Source organism: Paroedura picta, chromosome 18 (genome assembly GCF_049243985.1).
Source record: "Paroedura picta isolate Pp20150507F chromosome 18, Ppicta_v3.0, whole genome shotgun sequence".
Taxonomy (NCBI): domain Eukaryota; kingdom Metazoa; phylum Chordata; class Lepidosauria; order Squamata; family Gekkonidae; genus Paroedura; species Paroedura picta.
The window spans coordinates 5,716,466-5,739,512 of record NC_135386.1 but is presented as its reverse complement, the minus strand read 5'-3'; the positions used below and the strand labels follow the sequence as shown (position 1 = coordinate 5,739,512).

The 23,047-nt window shown below is 52.8% G+C and overlaps 2 protein-coding genes across 9 annotated transcripts in view; one reads left to right on the top strand and one right to left on the bottom strand.

Moving 5' to 3' along the window:
* The window catches only part of MYO9A (myosin IXA), a 138,457-nt gene extending 134,660 nt beyond the window's left edge, over window positions 1–3,797 (top strand). For all 6 annotated transcript variants that reach the window (XM_077318114.1, XM_077318115.1, XM_077318116.1 and 3 more), the window contains one exon: window positions 199–3,797. In XM_077318114.1, coding sequence (XP_077174229.1) covers window positions 199–722 — 524 coding nt within the window. In that variant the 3' untranslated portion in view covers window positions 723–3,797. The remainder of the gene's footprint in view (window positions 1–198) is intronic.
* Window positions 3,798–7,369: 3,572 nt separating this feature from the next.
* Window positions 7,370–14,614, bottom strand: NR2E3 (nuclear receptor subfamily 2 group E member 3). 3 transcript variants are annotated; one of them, XM_077317563.1, is made up of 8 exons: window positions 13,548–14,614; window positions 12,380–12,530; window positions 11,169–11,272; window positions 10,782–11,024; window positions 9,973–10,151; window positions 8,783–9,023; window positions 7,906–8,011; window positions 7,370–7,732 (listed from the first exon to the last, which is right to left on the bottom strand). In XM_077317563.1, the coding sequence occupies exons 1-8, from the start codon at window positions 13,603–13,605 to the stop codon at window positions 7,600–7,602; spliced, it is 1,215 nt and encodes a 404-aa protein (XP_077173678.1). In that variant the 5' UTR covers window positions 13,606–14,614; the 3' UTR covers window positions 7,370–7,599. The 3 variants fall into 3 exon arrangements, with proteins under 3 accessions (XP_077173678.1, XP_077173677.1, XP_077173679.1); XM_077317562.1 differs by having other exon boundaries at window positions 9,973–10,154; window positions 13,548–14,557; XM_077317564.1 differs by lacking the exon at window positions 12,380–12,530 and having other exon boundaries at window positions 9,973–10,154; window positions 13,548–14,557.
* Window positions 14,615–23,047: the final 8,433 nt, after the last annotated feature.

Genomic DNA, 23,047 nt, shown 5'->3' with positions numbered 1-23,047 from the left:
GCATGCATGGAGGATCCCATCCCTTTGTCACTTGATTTGGGCAGTGTCGAGATTAAGCAATAGCCAAATGTTGGATTTCGTTGGTCACCCTGGAGATTAAATCCCACCCACCCACATACTTCTAAACCCACTTAGCACTCCCCCCCCACCCCCATGCAAGGTCAGGACTTAGTCTGTCTTATATCTCCTTCCTGCCAGAGAGAAGCTCAGCTTTCAGCTCCCTGAAATTGATCAAAACAAACTCCACCTCCAGCCGGTCTCGAAGACACCTGAGGAAGCAGCCAGACTCTCAGGATTCCCTGGATTCCTCCATTTCTTCCATTTCCTTCTCTCCTTCCCCCTCTCCTTCCGTCTCTCTTTCCCTCTCTGCTTCCCTCTCTGCTTCCCCTTCCACTTCTTCCTTTTCTCATGTCACAAGGAAGCGATTCCAGATCTACTCCAAATCGCCCTTCTACCGGGCATCCACTTCTGGGAGCACCACACCGGAGGCAACCCCGGGGCCCTCAAGAGGCCCGGACAACAGGCGGCTGTTCACCACTAGGGGGACCTTCAACCCCGAGAAGGGCAAGCAGAAGCTGAAGAATGTGAAAAATTCTCCCCCGATAGCCAAAGAAGCCCCGGAGGGGGCGGCCGGGACCGGCCAGGCGAAGGACCCCGACGCCGCTGACAGCAGCAGCTCCCAGAGCGTGGTGCTCCTCGGGAGCAACGAATTCATGGTGTGAGCCGGCTGGCCACAGCCATGCATCTGACCCTCTCCCCTCCACTTTGACAATGCTGCCACTGCCACCAACACAGACCACCTGCCCCTCATGGCCCACCTCTGTTTGTCCTCCCTCGTTGCTCGGGACGCCAGCACTACCTCGCCCTTGCTGAGAAGAGGAGCTTGTGCGCTGGAGGAAAACCTACATCAGGAGGTACCTCGTTTGCCTTTAGCTTCTGGACCCTGGAACCTTCTCAGGCTGTCGGATTGGGAATTTGTGACGTAGGCCAGCTCTTTTTTTTTTTTTTTGGGGCCGGGGGATTCTCCATCTGGCTAAGGACCCCAGGGAGGGCAACTGGGCGTCAAGAGAACTGTCCTTGGCCTTCATTGTCAAAGCTGTTGATTTTGGGATGGGGCGGATATTTCTTCTTCTTTTTTTTGTTTTTTCGTTTTGTTTTTGCACTGGGCGTGGACCTCCGCAGAAGGAACCACAGCAAAGAGGAGACCATCCAATTTGTTCCAAGCTATTTATGACCGATGATACGAAAATGCTCGTTTCCACTCAAGCACTTCCCAGAACCGCCGCCCGGCGCAAGCCTGTTGTGGCAAAAGTTAGATGTTGTTGTCGTTGTTTAAAACAAAAAAAACAAAAAAAACCAAAAAAAAAGTTTGTTGTTCCATTTAGCTTAAGTTGTTGACGTTTTCCTGAATCCCCGACGCCCATTTGAGTCCAGATAGGTCAAAGCCAAAATATTTGTGCTGAATTTTCAGTCGCCATAACCAGGATACGTGTCCTGTCAGCGTCAAGACATGCCCAAGATAAGATTTCTGAAGAGAAAGAACGGAATCCCGGGCTAGAGCGTTTCCCAGGGTTTCGAACCCCGGCCTTTCTGACTGCACCCCAGATGTGCCGTGCTGCTAACCACGCAAAAGGAGTTTCCACTCAAGCACTTCCCAGAACCGCCGCCCGGCGCAAGCCTGTTGTGGCAAAAGTTATATGTTGTTGCCGTTGTTTAAAACAAAAACAAAAAACAAAAAAAAACATTTGTTGTTCCATTTAGCTTAAGTTGTTGACGTTTTCCTGAATCCCCGACGCCCATTTAACTCCAGATAGGTCAAAGCCCAAATATTTGTGCTGAATTTTCAGTCGCCATAACCAGGATACGTGTCCTGTCAGCGTCAAGACATGCCCAAGATAAGATTTCTGAAGAGAAAGAACGGAATCCCGGGCTAGAGCGTTTCCCAGGGTTTCGAACCCCGGCCTTTCTGACTGCACCCCAGATGTGCCGTGCTGCTAACCACGCAAAAGGAGTTTCCACTCAAGCACTTCCCAGACACGCCGCCCGGCGCAAGCCTGTTGTGGCAAAAGTTATATGTTGTTGCCATTGTTTAAAACAAAAACAAAAAACAAAAAAAAAACATTTGTTGTTCCATTTAGCTTAAGTTGTTGACGTTTTCCTGAATCCCCGACGCCCATTTAACTCCAGATAGGTCAAAGCCAAAATATTTGTGCTGAATTTTCAGTCGCCATAACCAGGATACGTGTCCTGTCAGCGTCAAGACATGCCCAAGATAAGATTTCTGAAGAGAAAGAACGGAATCCCGGGCTAGAGTGTTTCCCAGGGTTTCGAACCCCGGCCTTTCTGACTGCACCCCAGATGTGCCGTTCTGCTAACCACGCAAAAGGAGTTTCCACTCAAGCACTTCCCAGAACCGCCGCCCGGCGCAAGCCTGTTGTGGCAAAAGTTATATGTTGTTGTCTTTGTTTAAAACAAAAACAAAAAACAAAAAAAAAACATTTGTTGTTCCATTTAGCTTAAGTTGTTGACGTTTTCCTGAATCCCCGACGCCCATTTAACTCCAGATAGGTCAAAGCCAAAATATTTGTGCTGAATTTTCAGTCGCCATAACCAGGATACGTGTCCTGTCAGCGTCAAGACATGCCCAAGATAAGATTTCTGAAGAGAAAGAACGGAATCCCGGGCTAGAGCGTTTCCCAGGGTTTCGAACCCCGGCCTTTCTGACTGCACCCCAGATGTGCCGTGCTGCTAACCACGCAAAAGGAGTTTCCACTCAAGCACTTCCCAGACCCGCCGCCCGGCGCAAGCCTGTTGTGGCAAAAGTTATATGTTTTTGCCGTTGTTTAAAACAAAAAACAAAAAAAAAACATTTGTTGTTCCATTTAGCTTAAGTTGTTGACGTTTTCCTGAATCCCCGACGCCCATTTAACTCCAGATAGGTCAAAGCCAAAATATTTGTGCTGAATTTTCAGTCGCCATAACCAGGATACGTGTCCTGTCAGCGTCAAGACATGCCCAAGATAAGATTTCTGAAGAGAAAGAACGGAATCCCGGGCTAGAGCGTTTCCCAGGGTTTCGAACCCCGGCCTTTCTGACTGCACCCCAGATGTGCCGTGCTGCTAACCACGCAAAAGGAGTTTCCACTCAAGCACTTCCCAGAACCGCCGCCCGGCGCAAGCCTGTTGTGGCAAAAGTTATATGTTGTTGCCGTTGTTTAAAACAAAAACAAAAAACAAAAAAAACATTTGTTGTTCCATTTAGCTTAAGTTGTTGACGTTTTCCTGAATCCCCGACGCCCATTTAACTCCAGATAGGTCAAAGCCAAAATATTTGTGCTGAATTTTCAGTCGCCATAACCAGGATACGTGTCCTGTCAGCGTCAAGACATGCCCAAGATAAGATTTCTGAAGAGAAAGAACGGAATCCCGGGCTAGAGCGTTTCCCAGGGTTTCGAACCCCGGCCTTTCTGACTGCACCCCAGATGTGCCGTGCTGCTAACCACGCAAAAGGAGGCTCAGACAGGCAGCGCAAAAGACATGGGGAAATGTCCCCCCACCCCCCACCCACCCCCCATCGGCTTTATTCGAGTCCAGGAGAAGACTGTCCGAGCACAGAGGAGCGATAAGGAAGGCTGCTGGCCAAGCCAGTCTGTTTACCAGGGTCATGGAGCTTGTCTTTCCAAACATCAGTATTAAACAAAGGAGGGAGGAAGAAAAAGAACAGAGACTACTTGAAGCGCTTGTTAGTATTATGGTTACTGGAGTTTAATGTGTAAATAAAAGTTGTTGGTTTTGGTTTTTCCCGTGTTTTTTTTTTAATTCGCCGCTCCCCCCCCCCCCTTCCAACAAAAAAGGGACGTCCAAGCCAGGAAGGCGAAAAGGTAGTGGGGGCAGGGAGGATTTCGCAGGGCCAGAGATCTTTGCCGTTCGGAATAGCTCAAAGTTGGTCTTTTTTTGCCACTTCTTGGCGTTCGGAGCGTTCAGGAGTCCATTAAACGGTTTTGAATGTGGGTTTTGGAGGGAACCCGGCTCCCTCCCTGGGTAGCTTTGGCAATAAGTAAAATATCGGGAAAAGGGGGAGCTGGTGGGCCACCGCCCCTAAGAAGCTCCTTTTACGGGGCCTCCGCCCTGTCATGACAGATTGGGACCACAGAGCATCAGAGTCAAGAGTAGGACAGGGCTCCTCGCGGTGGCCGGTTTGTCGGGAGTCACCCGCACAAATGTAGCTGTGTCAAAAAAGACAACCAAAAACATTTCTATTTTCATTTGGGATCCGAAGGCAGAGGCAGCAGATGGGCCACGGAACGTGATGCCCTTTGTTGCCGTTTGCTGCCCTTTGCAACCTGTTTGCTTCCGAAGTTCTGTGAATGTCATGCAAATACTAATGTATGTTCAGTTTCCTGGGATGGCTGGCTGAGAAGAAGTGAGGAGTCCATGGTTTAAAGCTATGACAAAGCTTAAGTAGCCCTTCCCATTCAACCAGAGGGGCTGGTGCACCATCGCTGCTAGCCTGGGTGCCCCTGGGTCCTACGTTTCAATAATTGGGGCACCACCGAGGCCCCCGTGGAGGGGGGATCACCGTGTGCCCCATCTTATCTCTATAAGGGACAAAACAACACAGGGAAAGAAAGCTGAGAGCGCTCTGCAGATCGGGGGCTGCTTCCGGGCGGCCCAGCAGGCAACGTATCTTTTCAACAAAGCAAAGATTTTGAAACCCTTGAGCTTTGCCATTGGAGGAACGGCTCTGGAAGCAACCTTGCTGTGTCAGCTTCGAGCCGACCACTGTCCCGCCAGAGAAATCTGGGAACTGGGCTGTGTCAGTGTTCTCCCAGTGCAGCCCTTTGCTTTGGTTTTGTTGTCTGTTCCGGGGCGCCAAGAGGATGGCGTTCCTCTCGTCGCCTCCCGCACCCGTCTCCACTATGGCCAGGGGCCCGTGAAAGGACACAGAGCTGCTTTCTCCCCATCCCACCTCAGGGCCGGCCTTCTCGGCTTAAGCCAGCCCTGGGCACTGTTGTCTTTATACAGCAGCATAGAGACAATGTTGTTGGATTTAGGGTTTTTCTTTAAGTCAGCATCCTTTCCAGCCCCTGGCCGTTCAAATTCCCGAAAAGGGAGACGGGGACCATCCCATGCCCGCTCACCTCAAGGGTGCCCATGCAAACCTTACAAGGGGCCCTGATGTTTCCGAAGCACCACGCTTCCCTCTGGTGTCCTGGCCTGTGAGGCTGCTTGCTGTGTTCTAACAACACCCAGGGGGCTCAAGTCCAGGATGGACAGTAACTCAGAGCAGCGATTCCAATCCAAGGGGAGAGGAGGTCTTGCTTAGCGGGTCGGACAGCAGCAGTGTTACTAGATAGCCGATCCTAGTCTGGGCTTGAAAGGTGGACCTCTCTTCTGCCCCTCTGCAGCGCTCGCAAGTTGCGGGTTACAACGTGGTGCGTGCATGCAGGAGAAGGAAGTTGCAGAAGAGGCAGCCGGGATACAGCTGTGAATGTTACATCAAACCCCCACCCCCCACCGCCAGTGGAAGACGAGCAAAAGGAGAGAGGTTCCACCCTTTTTAGCTCGCTTTTGCTTGTTTTCCACTTGCAGGGGAACAGTCCGAAATGCGAATTTCCGTCCACCCTCCCAAGGGCCACTGCCTGCTCTGCAGCTTCGCTCTCCTACAGGCATGAACCGGGCGTAAACCAGACTTTGCCCACGCACACGGCCTGCTCCAAGTCATGTCTCTTGCTTCAGACGGACCAGTTCTCATCCATCAATGGTTGGTGAGGATGCAGAGGTGCCATCCTTTGAGGAACCCTGGCCTCCAGCACTCCATGGAGAATCTCCGGTCGGTTCCTGTGCTGGGAGAGTTGAGCTTTGCGTACACTCCATGGGAGCAGTCCCCTTTTCTTCCAACGCAAATCCCCTTCGCCAGCATCGGCCCAAGGGAAGGGCAGGGGCCGGTGCATTTTGAGGCCGGAGCTTTCGGTTCTTGGACTGTTTCGGACACAGGCAGCAGGAAGGAAGAGCCTTTCAGTCCCCCCCCCCCCCCGTCCACAGTCCTGCCTGGCGCCTGTCTTCCAAATGCTCCCCTTGGCCTCCTCTCTCCGCCCTCCCCCCGGCTGTGATAGCCCTGCCAGCGGTATGGGAGGGAGGGTCTCGGACCTCTTCCCCGTGTTGTATTAAATGAATGTACTTACCACTGAGAAGGACACTGGCTGCATATAATTATTTTTAATGGAAATTTTTTAAGAAGTAATTTATAAGCATCCTGAGTGTACATTTTCAAAGCAGACTCTGTATTGTAAAAGGATTTATTGTCCTGTGTCATAACGCTAGGAATCCTCCCTGTTAAAAGAAGAACTCTATACAAACACTTTTATTTTGCTCGCCAAGCCGGGCGGTGCGCCGTTCACGCAGCTGGCCGGCGCGGTTGTAATTTCATTGTCTGGAAGTTTCTCTCTTTTTTTCCCCCCCTTTTTAAATTCATGTCGGGTTCTCTCCCCCCTTTTTCCGGAGCTAGGCCGTCATATTTCAAGTGCAATTTGTGTTAATATTTCGTAAATATGATACTCTATGGCTGTACAAAACAAAACAAAAACCCCTCGATGAGCAAATAACCCCTGGCTTATTAAAGAGCAAAGCAATGGAGAACATGAGTGGTTGCTCGTGGCCGATGTATCCCGTGCATGGCGATGTTCAGAGCTGCCTTTCTGGACCAGGAGCACAGACACGGAGAGCAGTTAAGCATCACAGAGTCACGACAGAACCCAAATGGGCAGGCGCCCCATTTATTAAACAACATCCAGGCTTCCCTTCTCCCCACTCCCAGCCCCCAAATATTGAAAAGATTCAGGGGGGCTGCAGGCTTCTCTCCACGGTCTACCTGTGAGGCCTTCACAATCCCAGGAGCTCAGCTCATTTTCGAAGGCGACTGAGGTTTTTGTCAAGCCAGGAAGGAGTTTCCCCCCTTAAAAACTCGCTCTCGGCTCTGTCCGCTTTTCCCTGCCTTTTCCCCCTTTAATATCCGAGTGATTTAGGGTGGAACCGCAGCCTTCCTTTGTATCTAGGGCCCCTGCCTTCAGTGCCTGGCCTCCATCCCAGACTGCCATCCCGGAGAGAGTGCCTTGGACCAGGGGCATGCAGACTTTCAGCCCTTTCTCCAACCTGGAATCAAGAGCAGGGCTATGATTTTGGAGATGGGGCGGCAGCGTAGAAGTCTTAGTGATCACCAAGGGCGTGACTCCTTTCCAGGCCTGGCGGTCAAGCCGCAGGGTCGAGGGATAAGAGGGGAACCCTGACCTCCTCTCCCCCTCCCCCAGCCTCCCCTCCCCCCCCCGGGTTCGATTCTGCGCTCTCCCCCACATGCAACCAGCTGGGTGACCTTGGGCTCGCCACGGCACTGATAAAACTGTTCTGACCCGGCAGTGATATCAGGGCTCTCTCAGCCTCACCCACCCCACAGGGTGTCTGTTGTGGGGAGAGGAAAGGGAAGGCGACTGTAAGCCGCTTTGAGCCTCCTTCGGGTAGGGAAAAGCGGCATATAAGAACCAACTCTTCTTCTTCTTCTTCTTCTTTATCGAAACGGGAGGGGGGAGCCATGGAAAGGAGCAGGTCAGTTTTTGAACATGTCACAGAGCAGCTTTTCCATGGGGGTGTTCCCGATGGTCCTGCGGAAGAAAAGCACCTCGATCCGGTCCGAAGGGACAAACCTCAAAGCGGGCAAGAGCAGCAGCAGCTTCCCAAACCTGGAAGAAGGGAGGAAAGGGGGGGGGTCAGAAGGGTCGGGGAAGGCAGGGCTGCCAGCAGGGGGCGGGTCTGGTCGGCCTGGCGGCCCAGGGGAGGATGCAGCTTGCTTTCCCATGGCGATGTGGGGGTGGACCCACAGAGAGGGCAGCTCCCAGAGAGCAGAGTGCGGTACCTGACAGGCTGGCCGGGGTAATGCATCTGGCTGTGTTGGCCCAGCATCATCTGGGACTGATCCTGCAAGTTCTCCACCTGCTCTGGATCCTTCAGACCTCGGGTTTCTGCCCAGACGAGAGAAAAGCAAGCTTGCCACTGGGAAGTGAGAAGGTGCCAGGCGCGGCTAACTCTTTGCCGTCTCTGACCGTGCAGTTCCTTGAGGTGGGGCTGGTTGGGCAGAGAAGGGCCCGGTGAAAGGGGAACCTCTCTCTCCGTGGAGAGAGGAGAGAGGCATTAAAACGTGGAATCTGCTGCTGGAGGATGGGGCGATGATGGCCACGGGAAGAAACAGCTTTCAAAGATGATGAGATTTCACGGAAGATAAATTTAACGGGCTGCTAGCCATAGTGGCTGAGGGGAACCTTCACATGGAAGGAAGCCCGTCAGCCCTTTCCTCCCCCTCTCCACGGCTGGCCCAACCAGAATTAATGATGCAGGACAGTTTAAAAAATGCAAATAGGTTCTATAAAACACTAGAGTGCAATTTGCATACTTCAGGCCTGTTGTCAATAGGGTTGCCAGCTCTTGGGTTGGGAAATACCTGGGGACTTGGGGGGTGGAGCCAGGTGTAGGTGAGATTTGGGCAAGGGACCTCAGTGGAGTATAATGCTATTAAGGGGGCCACCCTCCAACGCAGCCCTTTTCCCCAGGGGAACTGATCTCTCTAGTCTGGAGAGGAACTATGATTCCCGGAGATCCCCAGGTCCCACCTGGAGGCTGGCATCCCTAGTTGTCAGTTCCCTTTTGTCTCGGTCCAGCCATTTGGACCTTCTCCCTACGTGACTGTGCAGAGCCCTGTCCCTCTCGCGTCACTCCCGTCCGCGCCGTCCCCTTGCCTGGTTTGAAGAGCACGATGGCTTTCAAGCAAGCAAACTCGGTCGGGTCCACCGCCAGGGCCTTGTAGCGCCCGATGACTTCCTGCAGGGAGCGGACGTCCACGCTGGCCGACGCCAACTTCCCGTTGAGGGCCGGGGCCAGCTCCGAGACGGAGAGAAGCGGGCAGCTTTCCAGGGGCAGGGACCACTGAATGGCGCAGAGAAGGAAGAGTTCGCTCCAGGCTTCCTCCAGCAAGATCACCTGCAACAGATGGGAGAACTTTGGGGCCCTTGCTCCCTTTGGGAAGCAGCAGGATCCGTCCCTGGGCTCCGGCCTACAAGTAGCGGGGTAGACGCAATAGAGGGGGCTCGCCCCGAAATGCATCTGTTGGTAAGTTATAGTGGGTTATATCCAGGAGTGGTTCTTATAGAAAGATGCATTTTGCTCTTCCAAAAAGCAGTCTCTTTTTGATGACAGAAATTGAGATCAATGGCTTTTGTGTGCATGCACACTTCCTCAGACAATGGAACAGGGATTTAAGGGGAAAGTAAATTAGTAGCAAATTAGTAAACAGCATCATTTTCATGGGGTGACGTCATCTTCCTCGGCTCTTCTGCAATGAGTTTATCGAGCCTGAACTATGAATTTCCGTTTCCTCTTTTCCCATTCATCTACTGTAGGTATCCCCACCCCCCAGTGCAGTCTCTAGCTCCTGTGATTTTTACCAATGTGATAATTCCTGGTTGATTCTTACGTAAATTAGAGATCAATTTTAAAACCATCTAAATTCACACATGTGCCACATAATTCTATAAATTATCCATTGATTTCATTTCTACTCTGCCTTTCTCCCAAAGTTGCTTAGGTTGTTCTCCTCCCCTCTGTCCTGTCACAACAACCTTGCGAGGTAGGTTAGGCTGAGAGTGTCTGGCTGGCTCCAGGTCATTCCACGGCAGAGCGGGGACTAGAACCCAGATCCAGCCTCCCAGATTCTAGCCTACACAGTGACCAACTAAACCTCGCTGTCTTGTCCCTTCCCATCTACCCAGACAAGTGAGCTAAGAATCCAGGATCCTAAATGTTAAACCAATCATTTATTTCCCCGCTGGATCCTTCCCAGCCCACTGGCTTTGCATAAACCAAACTTCTGAGAGCGCATTGCTCTGATCCTCCCTCGCTGACATCCAGCCACAGGTAGGCTTGGCCTTACCTGGTCTCGGAAGGGCAGGTTGGAGAAGACAGGCAGGTTCTTTGCCCATTTGACAGCCATGAAGAGGAGGCGGGCAGAGGTTTCGTAGACGCTCTCGGGACTGGGAGCCGGGTACAGGGACATCTGGGACTCCCCCGCGGCACGCTCCGGCTCATTGCTTGTCACGTCGATGTTCTCCTCTGCTGCAGGAGGAAGAGTAATGCCTCATCCCACAGAACTGACCCACCACAAAGGTCAGGCAGTTACTCAAATCCTTCCTGGGGTTCCCTGCCTTTCCTGCCGAGACCTGGCCTTGGGGGCCAAGACCTGGAGCAAAGGACGGGCTTAGTTTACCCCAAACCCCAGGCTAAGACTAACCATCGATTTGAAGATATTGGTGCTGCCCAACTATTTGGCCCATTTATTGATTCCCAGACACTGGATTGTTTTCTGTGCCAACCAGGCATAGAGGCCGAGGCCTTCCCCTGATGGTATGTCCCGGTTCCGGGAGGTTAAACCAGAGGTTTAATGCCTCTGAATGTGGAAGTTCCCCGCAGTCACCAGGGCTATGAGTTACCCTGCATGGATCTCTCCAGTCCCCTTTGAAATCTGTTTCTTCCTGTGGCCATTGCTGCCTCCTCTGGGAGCAAATTCTACATTATAATCGCTCTCTGTGTAAAGTGGTATTTCCTTTGGCCTGTCCTGAACCTACTGCCCATCATTGTGTAGAGCCAGCCTGACCGTTCGGAGCAGAGTTCCATAGCAAGCAGACGAGGAACCTCTCTCCCTCCCACGTTCTCCACACTGCCTGCGCACTTTGAGCGGCCTACCGTCCTCCGGTTCCAGCTTGGCACAGGTCTCTGCCGTCATCAGGCTGGCCATGAAGCGGTGATTGCTGGGGGGCGTCGGGGCCTGAGATCTGGATGGAGCTCGGGGGCTCTGCAGAGAAGGGCAGGATGCCGGGGGCACGTCCCGTGTGGCCATCGGGTGCCCAGGGGGCCGGTCAGGGTCCAGGGAAGCAGCATCCAGCCGCACCTGTGCAGTGCTCCGGGGCTGCCGTTCGTTCTGTACAGCTGGGAGGCAGAGCGGGGAGTGGGGAAAACAGGAAGCCGATTGTAGCTTCCGTTCCCCAGATCTCCAGGGATTTCCCGATCCAGAGTTGGCAACCTTAGGTGTGAGCCTCCCTCCCCAGCCAACAACAGGAGGTCTCTGCTTACCATCTTTGTTCATCCCAGCTTGGAGGCACTTCTTCAGCCGGCAGGCTTGACACTGGTTCCTGTGCGCTTTGTCCACTGGGCACATCCCCGTGCCAGCCTGGCACCTGTCAAGGAAACAGCACCCTGGGGTCATCCCTCAGAGACAGCATCTGCCAGCAAGGGCACTTCCTGGCCCACCTCAGCTCCCTGAGTTAGGCTAGGCCGAGGTTCCTTGGAACACAACCCAAGTCATCCCTCTGCTCCCAGGGTCCCCAACAAGGCGCCCCTCGGTTCTGTGGCATCTCCCAACACCTTTCTTGGCACCCTGTAGTGTTTTTTAGACCGCAAGGAGGATCCGATAGAGCTTTGGGGCAACAGGTTTGTAAATCAAACCAACAATCCAATTCCAAGGTCAACTTACACCCCGGGCTACAAACAGAACTGTTTTTTATACTCTGCTTTTCATTACCCAAAGAAATCCTCGGGAGGTAGGTGGGACTGAGAGAGCTCTAGGAGAACTGTCCACTCTGGTTTTGTTTGTTGTATGATTTTCTATGGCCTTGGATTGTTTTAATGGTGTGTTATTGGGATTTTAGCATGGAAAATTTGTAACCCACCACAAGCTGGTCTTGGGAGTGGTGGAAAATAAATATGTGAGAGCAGCTCTAAGAGAACTGTGACTAATTGAAGGTCACCCAGCTGGCTGCATAGGGAGGAGAAGTGGGGAATCAAACCTAGCTCTCCAGATTAGTCCACTGCTTTTAACCAAGGAAGGAAGCACAGAGCAAATCATGTGGAGAAAGCAGAGATTTTTCCCAATGTAGGTGGTGGAGAAGATTGCCTGTCACATTTTCCATTCCACACCCTTCTCCAAGGAGATCAGACCTGCCCTTGGTGGTTCCAACCTCCAGGTAGGGCCTTGTAATTCTGATACCTGTTTTCTGCTAGAGGAAAAGGCTGAGACTACACAGCATTCTACCCCTCTGAGGTCTCTCTCCATCCTCGAACCCTGCCCTCCCCAGGCTCCAACCCCTGATCCCCCAAAATTCACCAACCTGGATTTGGCATCCATCACAACGACCTTGCAAGGTAAATTAGGCCGTGAGTGGCGGTCCTGAGGTCACCCAGAGAGCTTCGTGGCTAAGTGAAGACCGGAACCTGGGTCTCTGACCCTCCGCCCTGCCAGCTCCGGGGGTCTCCCGGGTCCTTTCCAGGCTGCCCCTTCTGCTCACCTGTAGATGAGCTTCCTGCGGACGCTGCGCTTGAAGAAGCCGCTGCAGCCGTTGCAAGCGTAGATGCCGTAGTGCTTCCCGCTGCTGGTATCGCCGCAGACTTTGCACAGAAGCAGGGGGCTGCCGGCCTTGCCAGGAGCTGGGCTGAGCCCTGCGAGGAACAGGGCAAACTTTGGAAAGCCATCTCTGGACAACAGAGCGCGTTTGGCACGTGAACCTGCTAAGAGTCCTCTAGGCCAGGGGTAGTCAACCTGTGGTCCTCCAGGTGTTCATGGACTACAATTCCCACGAGCCCCTGCCAGCCAACGCACAGTTCTCTCAGAGCTGTTCTCCCAGATCAGTTCTGTTAGAGCTCTCTCAGTCCCACCCACCTCACAGGGTGCCTGCTGTGGGGAGAGGAAGGGAAAGGTGTTCATAAGGAGCTTTGGTTAGTGAAAAGCTGGAGATATATATTTTTTAAAAAAACTTCTTCTTATGGATCGTGGCCCTGGGACTCCCATTTTATTTTGCTGTCACCGATGACCACTGCTACCCATGTGGAATTTGGCATGCAAAGGTTTCCAGTCTGAACTGATGCTTCTTTTGTTGTGACTTTTCAATAATAATAATTTTAAAAACCCTCTGTATCATTCCTACACCAGGCACTTCCTGAGTGTCCAATCAATGGATAGGGGCAAAAGGACAGAAGTGTACGCTGTTCCTCTGGAATCAGCAACACTGACTTTTAAGGCTTCGATGGATCCTCTTCGGGTGGATTGCAGCCGGCGTGGGCAGGATCTCTCAAGTGAATTTTAAGCAACACCCTTTGCATGGACTTTCACTTGCGTCTCTTGTGTGAATTTTAAGCTCCTACGGCTCAGGACTGGCAATTTGGCGAGCACACCTCAACTCATCTTAGTGTCAAAAACTTTGGGATCTGGGTTCTCGGGTGAATCTCTCTGTGCCTTGGTAGGTTCCAAAGCTCAGCCAGGATGCCTCCTTAGCTCTGCTTGGGGAACGGGGCGGGATGGCACCCTTCACCCCCCTCCTGTGCCTCTACGTCCCGCAAGCAGATCCGCCGCAGCCTCCAGCTCTCTTGAGACCAGGTCTTTCGGCTGACCGCAGCTGTGTCCAAAGAGGGTGGGTGGCAGGCACTAAAGGGGGGAGTCCGGTCTGGAGCGCCACTTACCTGCCTGGCTGCCGTCCATTGCTTGGCTGCTGACCGACTCCGGAGGGGAGGCTGTCATGGATCCTGGAGGCAAAGCTGTTGGGCCCTCTGGGGTCTGCAGCTGCTCCCTTTGCTTTGGGCTCCTCTTCAGGCGCAGGGGCAAGAAAGAGCCCAGGTGGCAGATGGTCTCTCGAGGAGGTCCTTGAAATCCAGGCCCTTTGCAGCAAAGCGTCCCGCCGTAGCCTCCCAGCTTTCCCCTCCTGAGACCACCGAGCACCCTGCTTGCCCCCGAGGGTCTCCGGTGCCTTCTGCGCCCCACGAGGATCTCTGCTCTTCAAGGCGCCGTGGGGGAGATTAGCGCTTCCTGCCGTGTAAGCAGATGCCTCCCTGTCATCCTCTTTAATCTTTAGCCTCTCTCTGCGAAGGTGGAACCCCCAGCCACACGGCGAAGGGCCGACAAGGTGCCAGAGCCCTGGACGGGCCCAGACGGTGTAACCCAAATCCCAGAGAGACCAAATCTGTCGCCACCTTTTGAGCACGGCGGCCGGACCACAAACCACCCTCGATCCCCCTCTGCTTTCTCACTGCTCCCATCCGGAAGGAGGCTTCGGGCTCATTTGTGCCACCGCTGGCCAGGATGCCAGAGAGAGAGGCTGCTGGGTTTGCGTAACATCTGAGCTCTTTCGGCCGTCGGCCCCAACGTCAACTTTTCCTCCACGATAGCCGGCGTTTTGGGGAAGGGGGAGAGGCGGCCCACCTGCCTGCACTGGCAGCTGCTAATTGGAGCTGAATATTTCATGGGGTGCGTTTTTCAGGCCCACTCCAGGAGCGGGCCTTGTGTATTATTGATGACGGGCAAGGTGGAGCGTGAGCAGCCCCGGTGTGGAAATCACAGGGCTCTGGGGCTGCTCTCCTGAACTTTGAGCGGACTTGCAGAACTTCTGAAGTTGGGCCACCCTGTTAACGTTGGTTTAACAAACTTGCTTCGCGCAGCCTTCTTTAACCTTTTAACCATTGGAGGAACCCCTGAAATATATTTCAGGTTTTTGAGAACCCCAAAAGTGATGTGCTTTGTATCCGGCCAAGCTCGCTGCCCTCCCAAAACTTCACCCCCAAATGCAATTTAATCCCTAGATTCCCCCCTCCCAAGCAGCCATATTCTCCAGAGGAACTGATCTCTGAAATCTGGAGATGAACCGTGACCCCAGGGGAAATCTGGAGGCTGCCTTCGCTACTTTGAGCCGTTCTCTAGTAGTGGAGAAAGGGGGGAGAGTGGGAGAGACAATTCTTTCTCCTTCCCCATATACATGTGGGGTGCAATCCGCCTCCCTCCCGCAGCTAGCCTCCTCAACCCCACATCTAATCCTTTTACTCTGTTTACAGAAGGGCTGCTGCCGGTAAAACAACCCAGGTGGTAAAGGGGGCGGCTAGTTTAGCCAAAAGCAATTAGCCCCCCCAGATGGAAGGAACAGCTCTGAGTCAGTCAATCCCTTTGGCCAGTCAGCGGCCAGATGGTGATGGATGCCTCATCAGCCATTAGGGATGGAGTCATAATTAGTCTGATCTCTCTCCGGGAGACCCTGCCTAAGCAGCGAGAATCCCAGACCGACTGGCTCTTCCCTGCCCCCTCGCCCTTCCCGGCTGGCTTGTTTGCACCCAGGCATAGCAATTTGCCTACCTCCACCTGTCCGTCCGTCCCACGCCCCCCAGTCCTGGCATCCACAAATTGGGGTGCCAACAGATCGGGGTGGGGGGCTCAAAGTTCAGCATCTGCTTTGCACAGATGCTGACTTCAGACCTCTGATGCTAAGCACGGCCAACCCTGGTTATTGATTTGGATAAGTACCCACCAGGGTCACCAAGCAGAGGCCAGGAAAGACACATCAACTGGGGCAGACAGCTCTTCCCTGGCCACCAGATCTGGGGGACAGGGTTGCCAGATCCAGGTTGGGAAACCTGGAGATTTGGGGATGGAGCCTGGGGAGGGACAGGGACCTGCATGGGTCCAATGCTATCAAATCCCCCCCAACAAAGCATCCATTTTTCCCCCTGGGGCACTGATCTTCATTGTCCAGAGGTGACCTGTAATTCTGGGGGATCTCCAGGTCCCAGCTGGAGGCTGGCATCCCTAAAACCAGCTCAGAGGGTGGCCCAGGCAGACTCAGTGAAGGGCCTGGAAGCCTTGGGGTAAGCTGTTGATGAGCCACACAGGAAAATATGTTGCAACTTTCACCCAGGCCCAAGAAACAGGCCATTGTGTTCATTGTTAGGCCCCACACTGGGCATTTTTTCTTTTTAAAACGCCTTCTGGGATGGATGACCCTGTTTATAATCACCAAATCCCTTTCGTATGTTTTTTTTTAAGAACTCGAGGACACAAAATCACCTCACGGCCTGAGGTGAGCGGCAAAGTTCGCTGTTTCGCCCTCTTTCCACAGAGAGGTGACTTTTGGGCGGGAAAACAGCTCTGTGAGGGGCAGAGTGAGCACCCTTGGGAGCAAAGGAACGGTTTTAAAAGCTCGTCTCCGCGGCTGGCCTGGGAGGGCCCAGCCCTGTGGGTGCCTCTGCTGAAGGCAGGTGCAAGTTAAGGGCGGCCCCGCGTATCCCGGCAACCGCTGGGTGGCTTCCTCACGCCAGCTTCCTTCCTCCTCTGAGCAAAGACACAATCTTGGCGCTTCTCGTCTTCCCTGCAGCAGAAGGTGGCTTCGTGGGGCCCGGGGTACGTACCCTTTTTCTCCTTGAAAAGCAATTATCCAGAAAGAGCCGCTCCCATACTGGAAAAGATGCTCGGTTTGGGAACTCTCCAGAGCTTGGTGGCTTGTTCCTGTGGCAGCCATTTTGTGGCAACGCCTTCCCCAGATCTCCTTGGCCATAGGACAAGCAGAAATGTATTAGCGTCAGAGACCAGCCTAAGTAAATGGAATACAATAAATCAAATTAAAACCAGCCCAAAATACTTAATGTATACTGGATAGAACATGCAGTGGAAATATAAACATGCAGTCCAAGCCCATAAAGAACAACTCCGAGGTGTATAACAAAATCAGAGTCCAGGAGCACCTTTAAGACCAACAAAGATTTATTCGAGGTGTGAGCTTTCGAGTGACAAAGAGTGCTTGCCCTCGAAAGCTCACGCCTCGAATAAATCTTTGTTGGTCCAAAGATGCTACTGGACTCTGATCTTGTTGTGCTACTGCAGACCAACATGGCCACCCATCTGAATTTACCCTGAGAATTTACCCTGAGCTCTCAGATTCAGCCATCTCGTAGGGGCTTGGTTTGTTTGTTTTTTTAAACCTTTTAAGCCACACCTTTAATTAACCGATAGAATTAGTAAAACTTTGAATTTAACTGTAATTTAACTTTCTCCGAAACACCAAAACGGTTCCCTATTCTGCGTGGTTCCATCGTCCATCCCATAATAGTATTTCCCATATCGTTACTGAGTCTCAGCAAGAGAGGAGAACAGTAAAGGCACCGGTTAAATAATCATAGTGGCTCATCAGAAGCTGCCAAGATTTGGGGAAGGCACTTTAAACGTTGCAAGCCTGGACGGAAGGTGCTTACAAGCACACTTACTCATTTGGGTGGCTCATGTCCTTAGCAGTTGTTCTGAGGCTGGCCGGCTCAAAGACAGGAAAGAGAAGCGTCAGATCTCAGGGAGATCTCATCCTGCTGTCCTGTCCCCAGCCGTCCTGAGTGCCATCCGCTTTCAAATGGCAGCAGGCATCTTTCCCGATGAGCTAAAGCCCTCCAAAGCCCTCAAATCTGAAAATGTGCTGGGCTGTCACCCCACGGGTTACTGTCATAGCCTGTTACGTAACCATCAGGTGGCCACGCTTGCAAGAGGGAGGGGGCTGGAGAAGAGGGAGCAGCCTGCAGGAAATCAGTTAGGAAATTGCTGGGGTCAGCATTCTACGGGTGGCCCCTGGATATTGCTTGGGCTTCCTCTGCGCCGTGAACATGTGGCACTCACTGCTGCAGGAAGCGGTGGCGACTGCAAGTGCAGACAGCTTCAAGAGGGGATTGGAAAAACACATGGAGCAGACGTCCACAAGTGGCTATGAGCCACAAGATATATAGGGAGCACTCTGTCAGGAACAGTGATAGGTATTCCAGGAAGGCTTCTGGAATTCTGTTCCTGCTGGTGGACCTCCTGATGGCCCCTGGGTTTTGGCCTCTGTGTGACACAGACTGTCGGACTGGAAGGGCCATTGGCCTGATCCAAGATGGCTTCTCTTATGTTATGTCTGAGGCAGTGAGCCCTGTATTCTTGGTGCTGTGAGCCCTGTATTCTTGGGGGGCACAGTGTGAGGGATTCTGGAGTTCTGACCCTGCTAGTGGACCTCCTGATGCCACCTGGATTTTGGCCACTTTGTGACGATGTTGGCTATTGGTCTGATCCAACATGGCTTCTCTTATGTTCTTATGTCTGCAGCAGTGATGATTTGTCTTCATGGTGCTTGGGGGGCCTCTGTGGTAGGGCGTCTGGATTTCGGGCCCTGCTAGTGGACCTCCTGATGGCCCCTGGGTTTTGGCTACTGTGTGACACAGAGGGTTGGCTCCAACATGGCTTCTCTTCTGCCCTTACGATTCTGAGATGCCAAGTCCGCCACACTGTCTGGGCCCTTTTTGCATTGGCAGACCTTCCTTCCTGGCACCCAATATCAGCTCCCTGCAAAGTGGACCCTCCGGCTCTGCTTCCATCTGTAGATCACCAGCCGCCGCCTTCATGCCAGCAGCCCGCCCCCCTGGCCAAAGGAAGATGGTGGCGGCTTAATTCGGAAAAGGATTCACCTGTCAGTTTCCTCTCCTGCAATCCCTCTGGTGGGGCTTAGATACTCCAAGAACATCTGTAGACCCAGAGACCTGCCACTCTGCTCCATCATCATGTTGTTGAGCAACATACAGCTGGCGTGGTGTAGTAGTGAAGAACAGGGGACTCTAATCTGGACAGCAGGGCTTGATTCTCCCCTCCAACTCCGCCTGAGTGACCTTGGGCCAGTCCCAATTCTCTTGGGGCTGGCCTCACAGAACAGTTCCCTCAAAGCTCTCTCAGCCCCGCCTTCCTCAGGGAATCTTTTAAGACACGTGAGGCCTGCTGGGTAGCCTCGAGCCAGTCCCAGTTCTCTCAGAGCTCTCTCAGCCCCATATACCTCACAGGGTGTCTGTTGTGGGGAGACGACTCGTAAGGCCCGCTTTGAAACTCATAAGGCCTGCTGGGTACCCTTTGGCCAGTCCCAGTTCTCTCAGAGCTCTCTCAGCCTCACAGGGTGCCTGTTGTGCGGAGAGGAAGGTGATTGTCAGCTGCTTTGAGACCCATGAGGTCTGCTGGGCGACCTTGGGCCAGTCACAATTCTCTCAGAGCTCTCTCAGCTTCACCTGCCTCACAGGGTGTCTGTCTGTGGTGGGAAGAGGAAGGCGATTGTCAGCCACTTTTGAGATTCCTTAAGACAGAGAAAAGCAAAGTGTAAGAACCAGCCCTTCTTTTTCAGAGAGGCGGGGGAGCCATTCTTGCTGGGGAGGCTACGTGGCTCAGTGGCAGAGCCTCTGCTGGTTCAATCCCCGGTGATAAGACCTTCGCCTGAATCTCTGGAGAGCCACTGCCAGTCTGAGTAAGCAATAACTGACTTCAATTAGACCAAAAAGGTCGGATTCAGTAAAAGGCAGCCCCACGTGTTCGGTTGTGCTCCTCAGGGCCCGCACTCTGGCTTGCTGTTGTGAGGACAAGGGGGCAAGGGGGTGGTGCATGGGGCAAGGGGGTGGTGGGAAATGCAGCCCTTTTTTCCTTGCAGGGCTCTCTATAGTCTGGAGATGGGTTAAAATTCCAGGAGATCTCCAGGCCCTGCCTGGAGGTCGGCAGCCGTAGACGGCCCAGCACTGTCTGTCCTGCTTCCGCTAAATTCCTGGCCGGTGAGGAGTGTCCCTGAAGAGACACAGACACCAGCCCACGGATTGTGCATCCGTAACCCCACCCCAGAGCGTGGGCTGGGTTCCCACCGAGGCCAGGCATTGATTTTTGAAATGGGACCTTCTGGTAATTAGTAAATTAGTCATTAAATGTGCTCTGGAGGAGCCGATTCGGAAGTTTTAGGCCCGAGTAATCCCGTGGCATCTGCCCTGCAGTCTGTCAGGCCTCTCAGCAATGACCCCCACCGATGGGTTTAACATTTGCTCTCGTGCCCCCTGGTTGAGCTAGGTGGGTCTGTTGCTCTCTGCAGCTCCTCACCCCCGGAAGGATTCCTCTGGGCCTCCAGGAGGGCCCCATCTTCCTTCCTAGGCCAAAATGGCTTCAGCCATTCGGATTCCTCCACAAGGAAAGGCCAGTGGGGAATCGTTCCCCACCGCAGGAAATAATTTAATCCCTGCAGGTATGGCTGCCGTTTGGGTTTTCATACCCTGCTGTTCACTAACCAAAGGAGTCTCAAAGCGCCCTTCCTTTCCCCACAACAGACACCCAGCGAAGTAGGTGAGGCAGAGGGAGCTCTGAGAGAACTGCTCCATTAGAACAGTTCTAACAGGACTGTGACTCGCCCAAGATCGTCCAGTAAGCTGCATGTGGAGGAGGAGCGGGGAATCGAACCTAGTTCTCCAGATTGTTCTCCACCGCTCTTAACCACTACACTACACTGCCTCTGGGGATTTCTAGGAGACTTTGGAGGTGGAGCCGAGCAAAGCGGGGTTTGGGGAGGGAATTCAATGAGTCGTACTGCCGTAGAGACCTTCCAAAAGCACCCATTTTGTGGAGAGGGGAAGGGAACCGTGTTTGCAAGCAGCTTTGAAACTCCTCCGGGTCGTAGGAAGGAGGGTACAACTCCCACCCCCCAAAGCTTTCAGCTCTCCCTTCCTCAGAACATCATCGCTTTTGCAGAGTCCTCTCCGTTGCACAAGTGGCTCTTTTCTCTACTTTTCCTTCACCGTGCTGCACATCCGCACTTACTAAATGGCTTGGGATGGTCTAAGGATGTGACCACCTCTATCTACCTATATCTTTCCCCCTCTCTGATGATTGGATTGGCCCAGGGTGAGGGCGGCTGGCCTGGTGACAGATGGTCGCCCAGCTAATCCCCCCACCCCCTCTCCCAAATCCCCCCCCCCTCCAGAGCTGGCTTTTTACTGACTGGGCAGTGGGGAGATCAGACCAGGCATAAACCCTCCAAATCAACATCTCACAGGGAGCTCTTCTGGGCAAAGCCCTGCTGAGCAGCCAGGAATTCAGAAGGCAGCTGATGCAATCCCCAGCACTTAAATAGTTTGAACAAGTCTGGGACAGGCAGGTGTTCAACCGGTTGAGAGTGACGGGTGGGGAGAGATTCATCAGTTGAAAGTCTGCTTGTTCCATACCCTGCACTGAACCTGGGTTTGTTTATTTGGTTAATTCATTGGTCCCCCACCTTTTGCCTCAACGGGGACCCAAAGCGGCTTATGTCCGTCCCTTCTCCTCCACTGTGCCCTCACAACAACCTTGCGAGGAGATTCAGCTGGGCAGCCATGTTGGTCTGAAGCAAGAGAACAAGGCTTGAGTCTGGGGCCACCTTTAAGACCAACCAAGTTGGATGTTTCAGGGGTCTCTCAACAGTAGAAATATTGAGAAGGGCTGTCCAAAACCTCTGCACCAAACTAGTTCTTGCATTCCATCAGTATCTTTTGCCTGTCTACAGTCCTTGGAATTAGCTACTGTTGGCCATAATTTTTGTTTCTGGCCCAGCCTCCGTTCGTATTGCCAGCAGCCAACAGGCAACACAGCTCCCTCCCTCCCTCCCTCCTTCCTTCCTGGACGAAGCAGGCCCTTTGGAACCTCAGGCTGGCCACCCAGTTCCTGTTTCACAGATAATTAGGTCTCCCTGATGGCCAGGATCCGTTTCCCTTTGTACTCCAGCTGCGCAACCGGAGCACGACTCTCTGACATGATCCATGGTCTCTGCTGCACCAGGGTCGCCACGGGACAGAGGGGTGAGGAGGGGAGCTCTCCGCCGGCCTCCAGCCGCTCCCGGGATCACCTGCTGCCAGGCCGAACAAAGGCAGCCGCTGTACCCAAGAGGCCGGGCATTAAAGTTTCATGTGGCCCCGGGCATGACCCGGGGGCATGAAAGCAAAGCTCTCGACGGCAAAGTGTCAGCAATACGAATCTGCTGGTTTCCTGACAGCCTGACCGGCGCCTCACACCGACCACTCCCTGCCACCCGGTCAGGGAGCAGAGAGCGCCTGGGCCTTTAGCCCCACACTGTCAGGCAGTCAAGTGCTATCCCCTCTCTTAGGGTGGCCACCCTCCAAGTGGGGACAGGAGGTCCCCCGTTTTTACCACTGGTCTCCAGACTACAGGGGTCAGTTCCCCTGGGGAAAACAGCTGCTCAGGACTGGGCTGATGTAGTGGTTAGCAGCCGTGACTTCCAATCTGGCAAGCTGGGTTTGATTCCCTGCTCCTCCATGTGCAGCCAGCTGGGTGGCCTTGGGCCAGTCACAGCACTGATAAAGCTGTTCTGACCGAGCAGTGATATCAGGGCTCTCTCAGCCTCACCCACTTCACAGGGTGTCTGTTGTGGGGAGAGGAAAGGGAAGGCGATTGCAATCTGCTTTGAGACCCCTTCTGATAGGCAAAAGTGGCATATTAGAACCAACTCTTCTTCGTCCTCCTGACAACCCCTTGGCCCACGTGAGGAAGGTGGGAGCTGTCCCCAGAAGCTGGATGCCCAAGACTTGTACGGAAAGGGAGCCAGGAGTTCGAGCCCCGGATGGGGCAGGCGCTAGGGGCTGTCACTCAAGGGGGCCAGCCTCCAGGGTTGTTTTTCAGTTTTGGGGTTTAAACGTTGGTTTGAATCAGTAATCTCTGAGTTATGGTTAGTGAGCTTCCTTTGGGCAAAGAAGAAATTTGGGGGTATAAATATCTCAATTTAAAAATGGGTGAAGAATTGACAAAAGCATGATGAATAGTGTGGATTGATTTCTAAGCCTTTGGGGAAGGGCAGGCTATATTATTATTATTATTATTATTATTATTATTATTATTATTATTATTATTATTATTATTATTATTATTACTATTACTATTACCTAATGACAACTGCTTTTGAATTATCCTTTTATAGATAAGATACATTTTTAATTGTATGTGACCAGATTTGGTCGACAGAAGAAGAAAATGTGGAGGGGGGGGGAATGGTGCTTGTAGGGAAAGAACCTTTGAGCTATGGGAAACCTCAACACTTTCGCATCAAGCTTCTTCAGTGGGATATAAATTCCAATTCTCAGAGACTCCTTTGGTCAGTGAAAAGTGGGGTATAAAAACCAGCTCTTCTTCTTGTTCGGTCTGTCGAGGTCAAGGCAAGCAGAAGACCCATTGGGGGGAGTTTGCTGAAATAAAACTGCCCTTAGTATTTCAGGTGCTGCAGCCCTCCTGTTTATTCTCAAGGGAGATGGTAGAATCAGCGCTTTGTGTAATCGGGGTGCCACAGTGCCCTCTGCTGCTGGTCATGATTTCTGCCATCACGCAGTTTTCTCTGGTGGGTAAGATTAAAAGAAAA

Excerpts from the sequence above, each read along its gene's own strand:
- NR2E3 (XM_077317562.1), bottom strand. The coding sequence starts at position 13,605 with ATGACAGCCTCCCCTCCGGAGTCGGTCAGCAGCCAAGCAATGGACGGC. Across the intron at positions 8,012-8,782 it reads CATCGTGCTCTTCAAACCAG|AAACCCGAGGTCTGAAGGAT; the intron begins GCAAGGGGACGG and ends TCGTCTGGGCAG. Across the intron at positions 7,733-7,905 it reads TACCCCGGCCAGCCTGTCAG|GTTTGGGAAGCTGCTGCTGC; the intron begins GTACCGCACTCT and ends CCCTTCTTCCAG.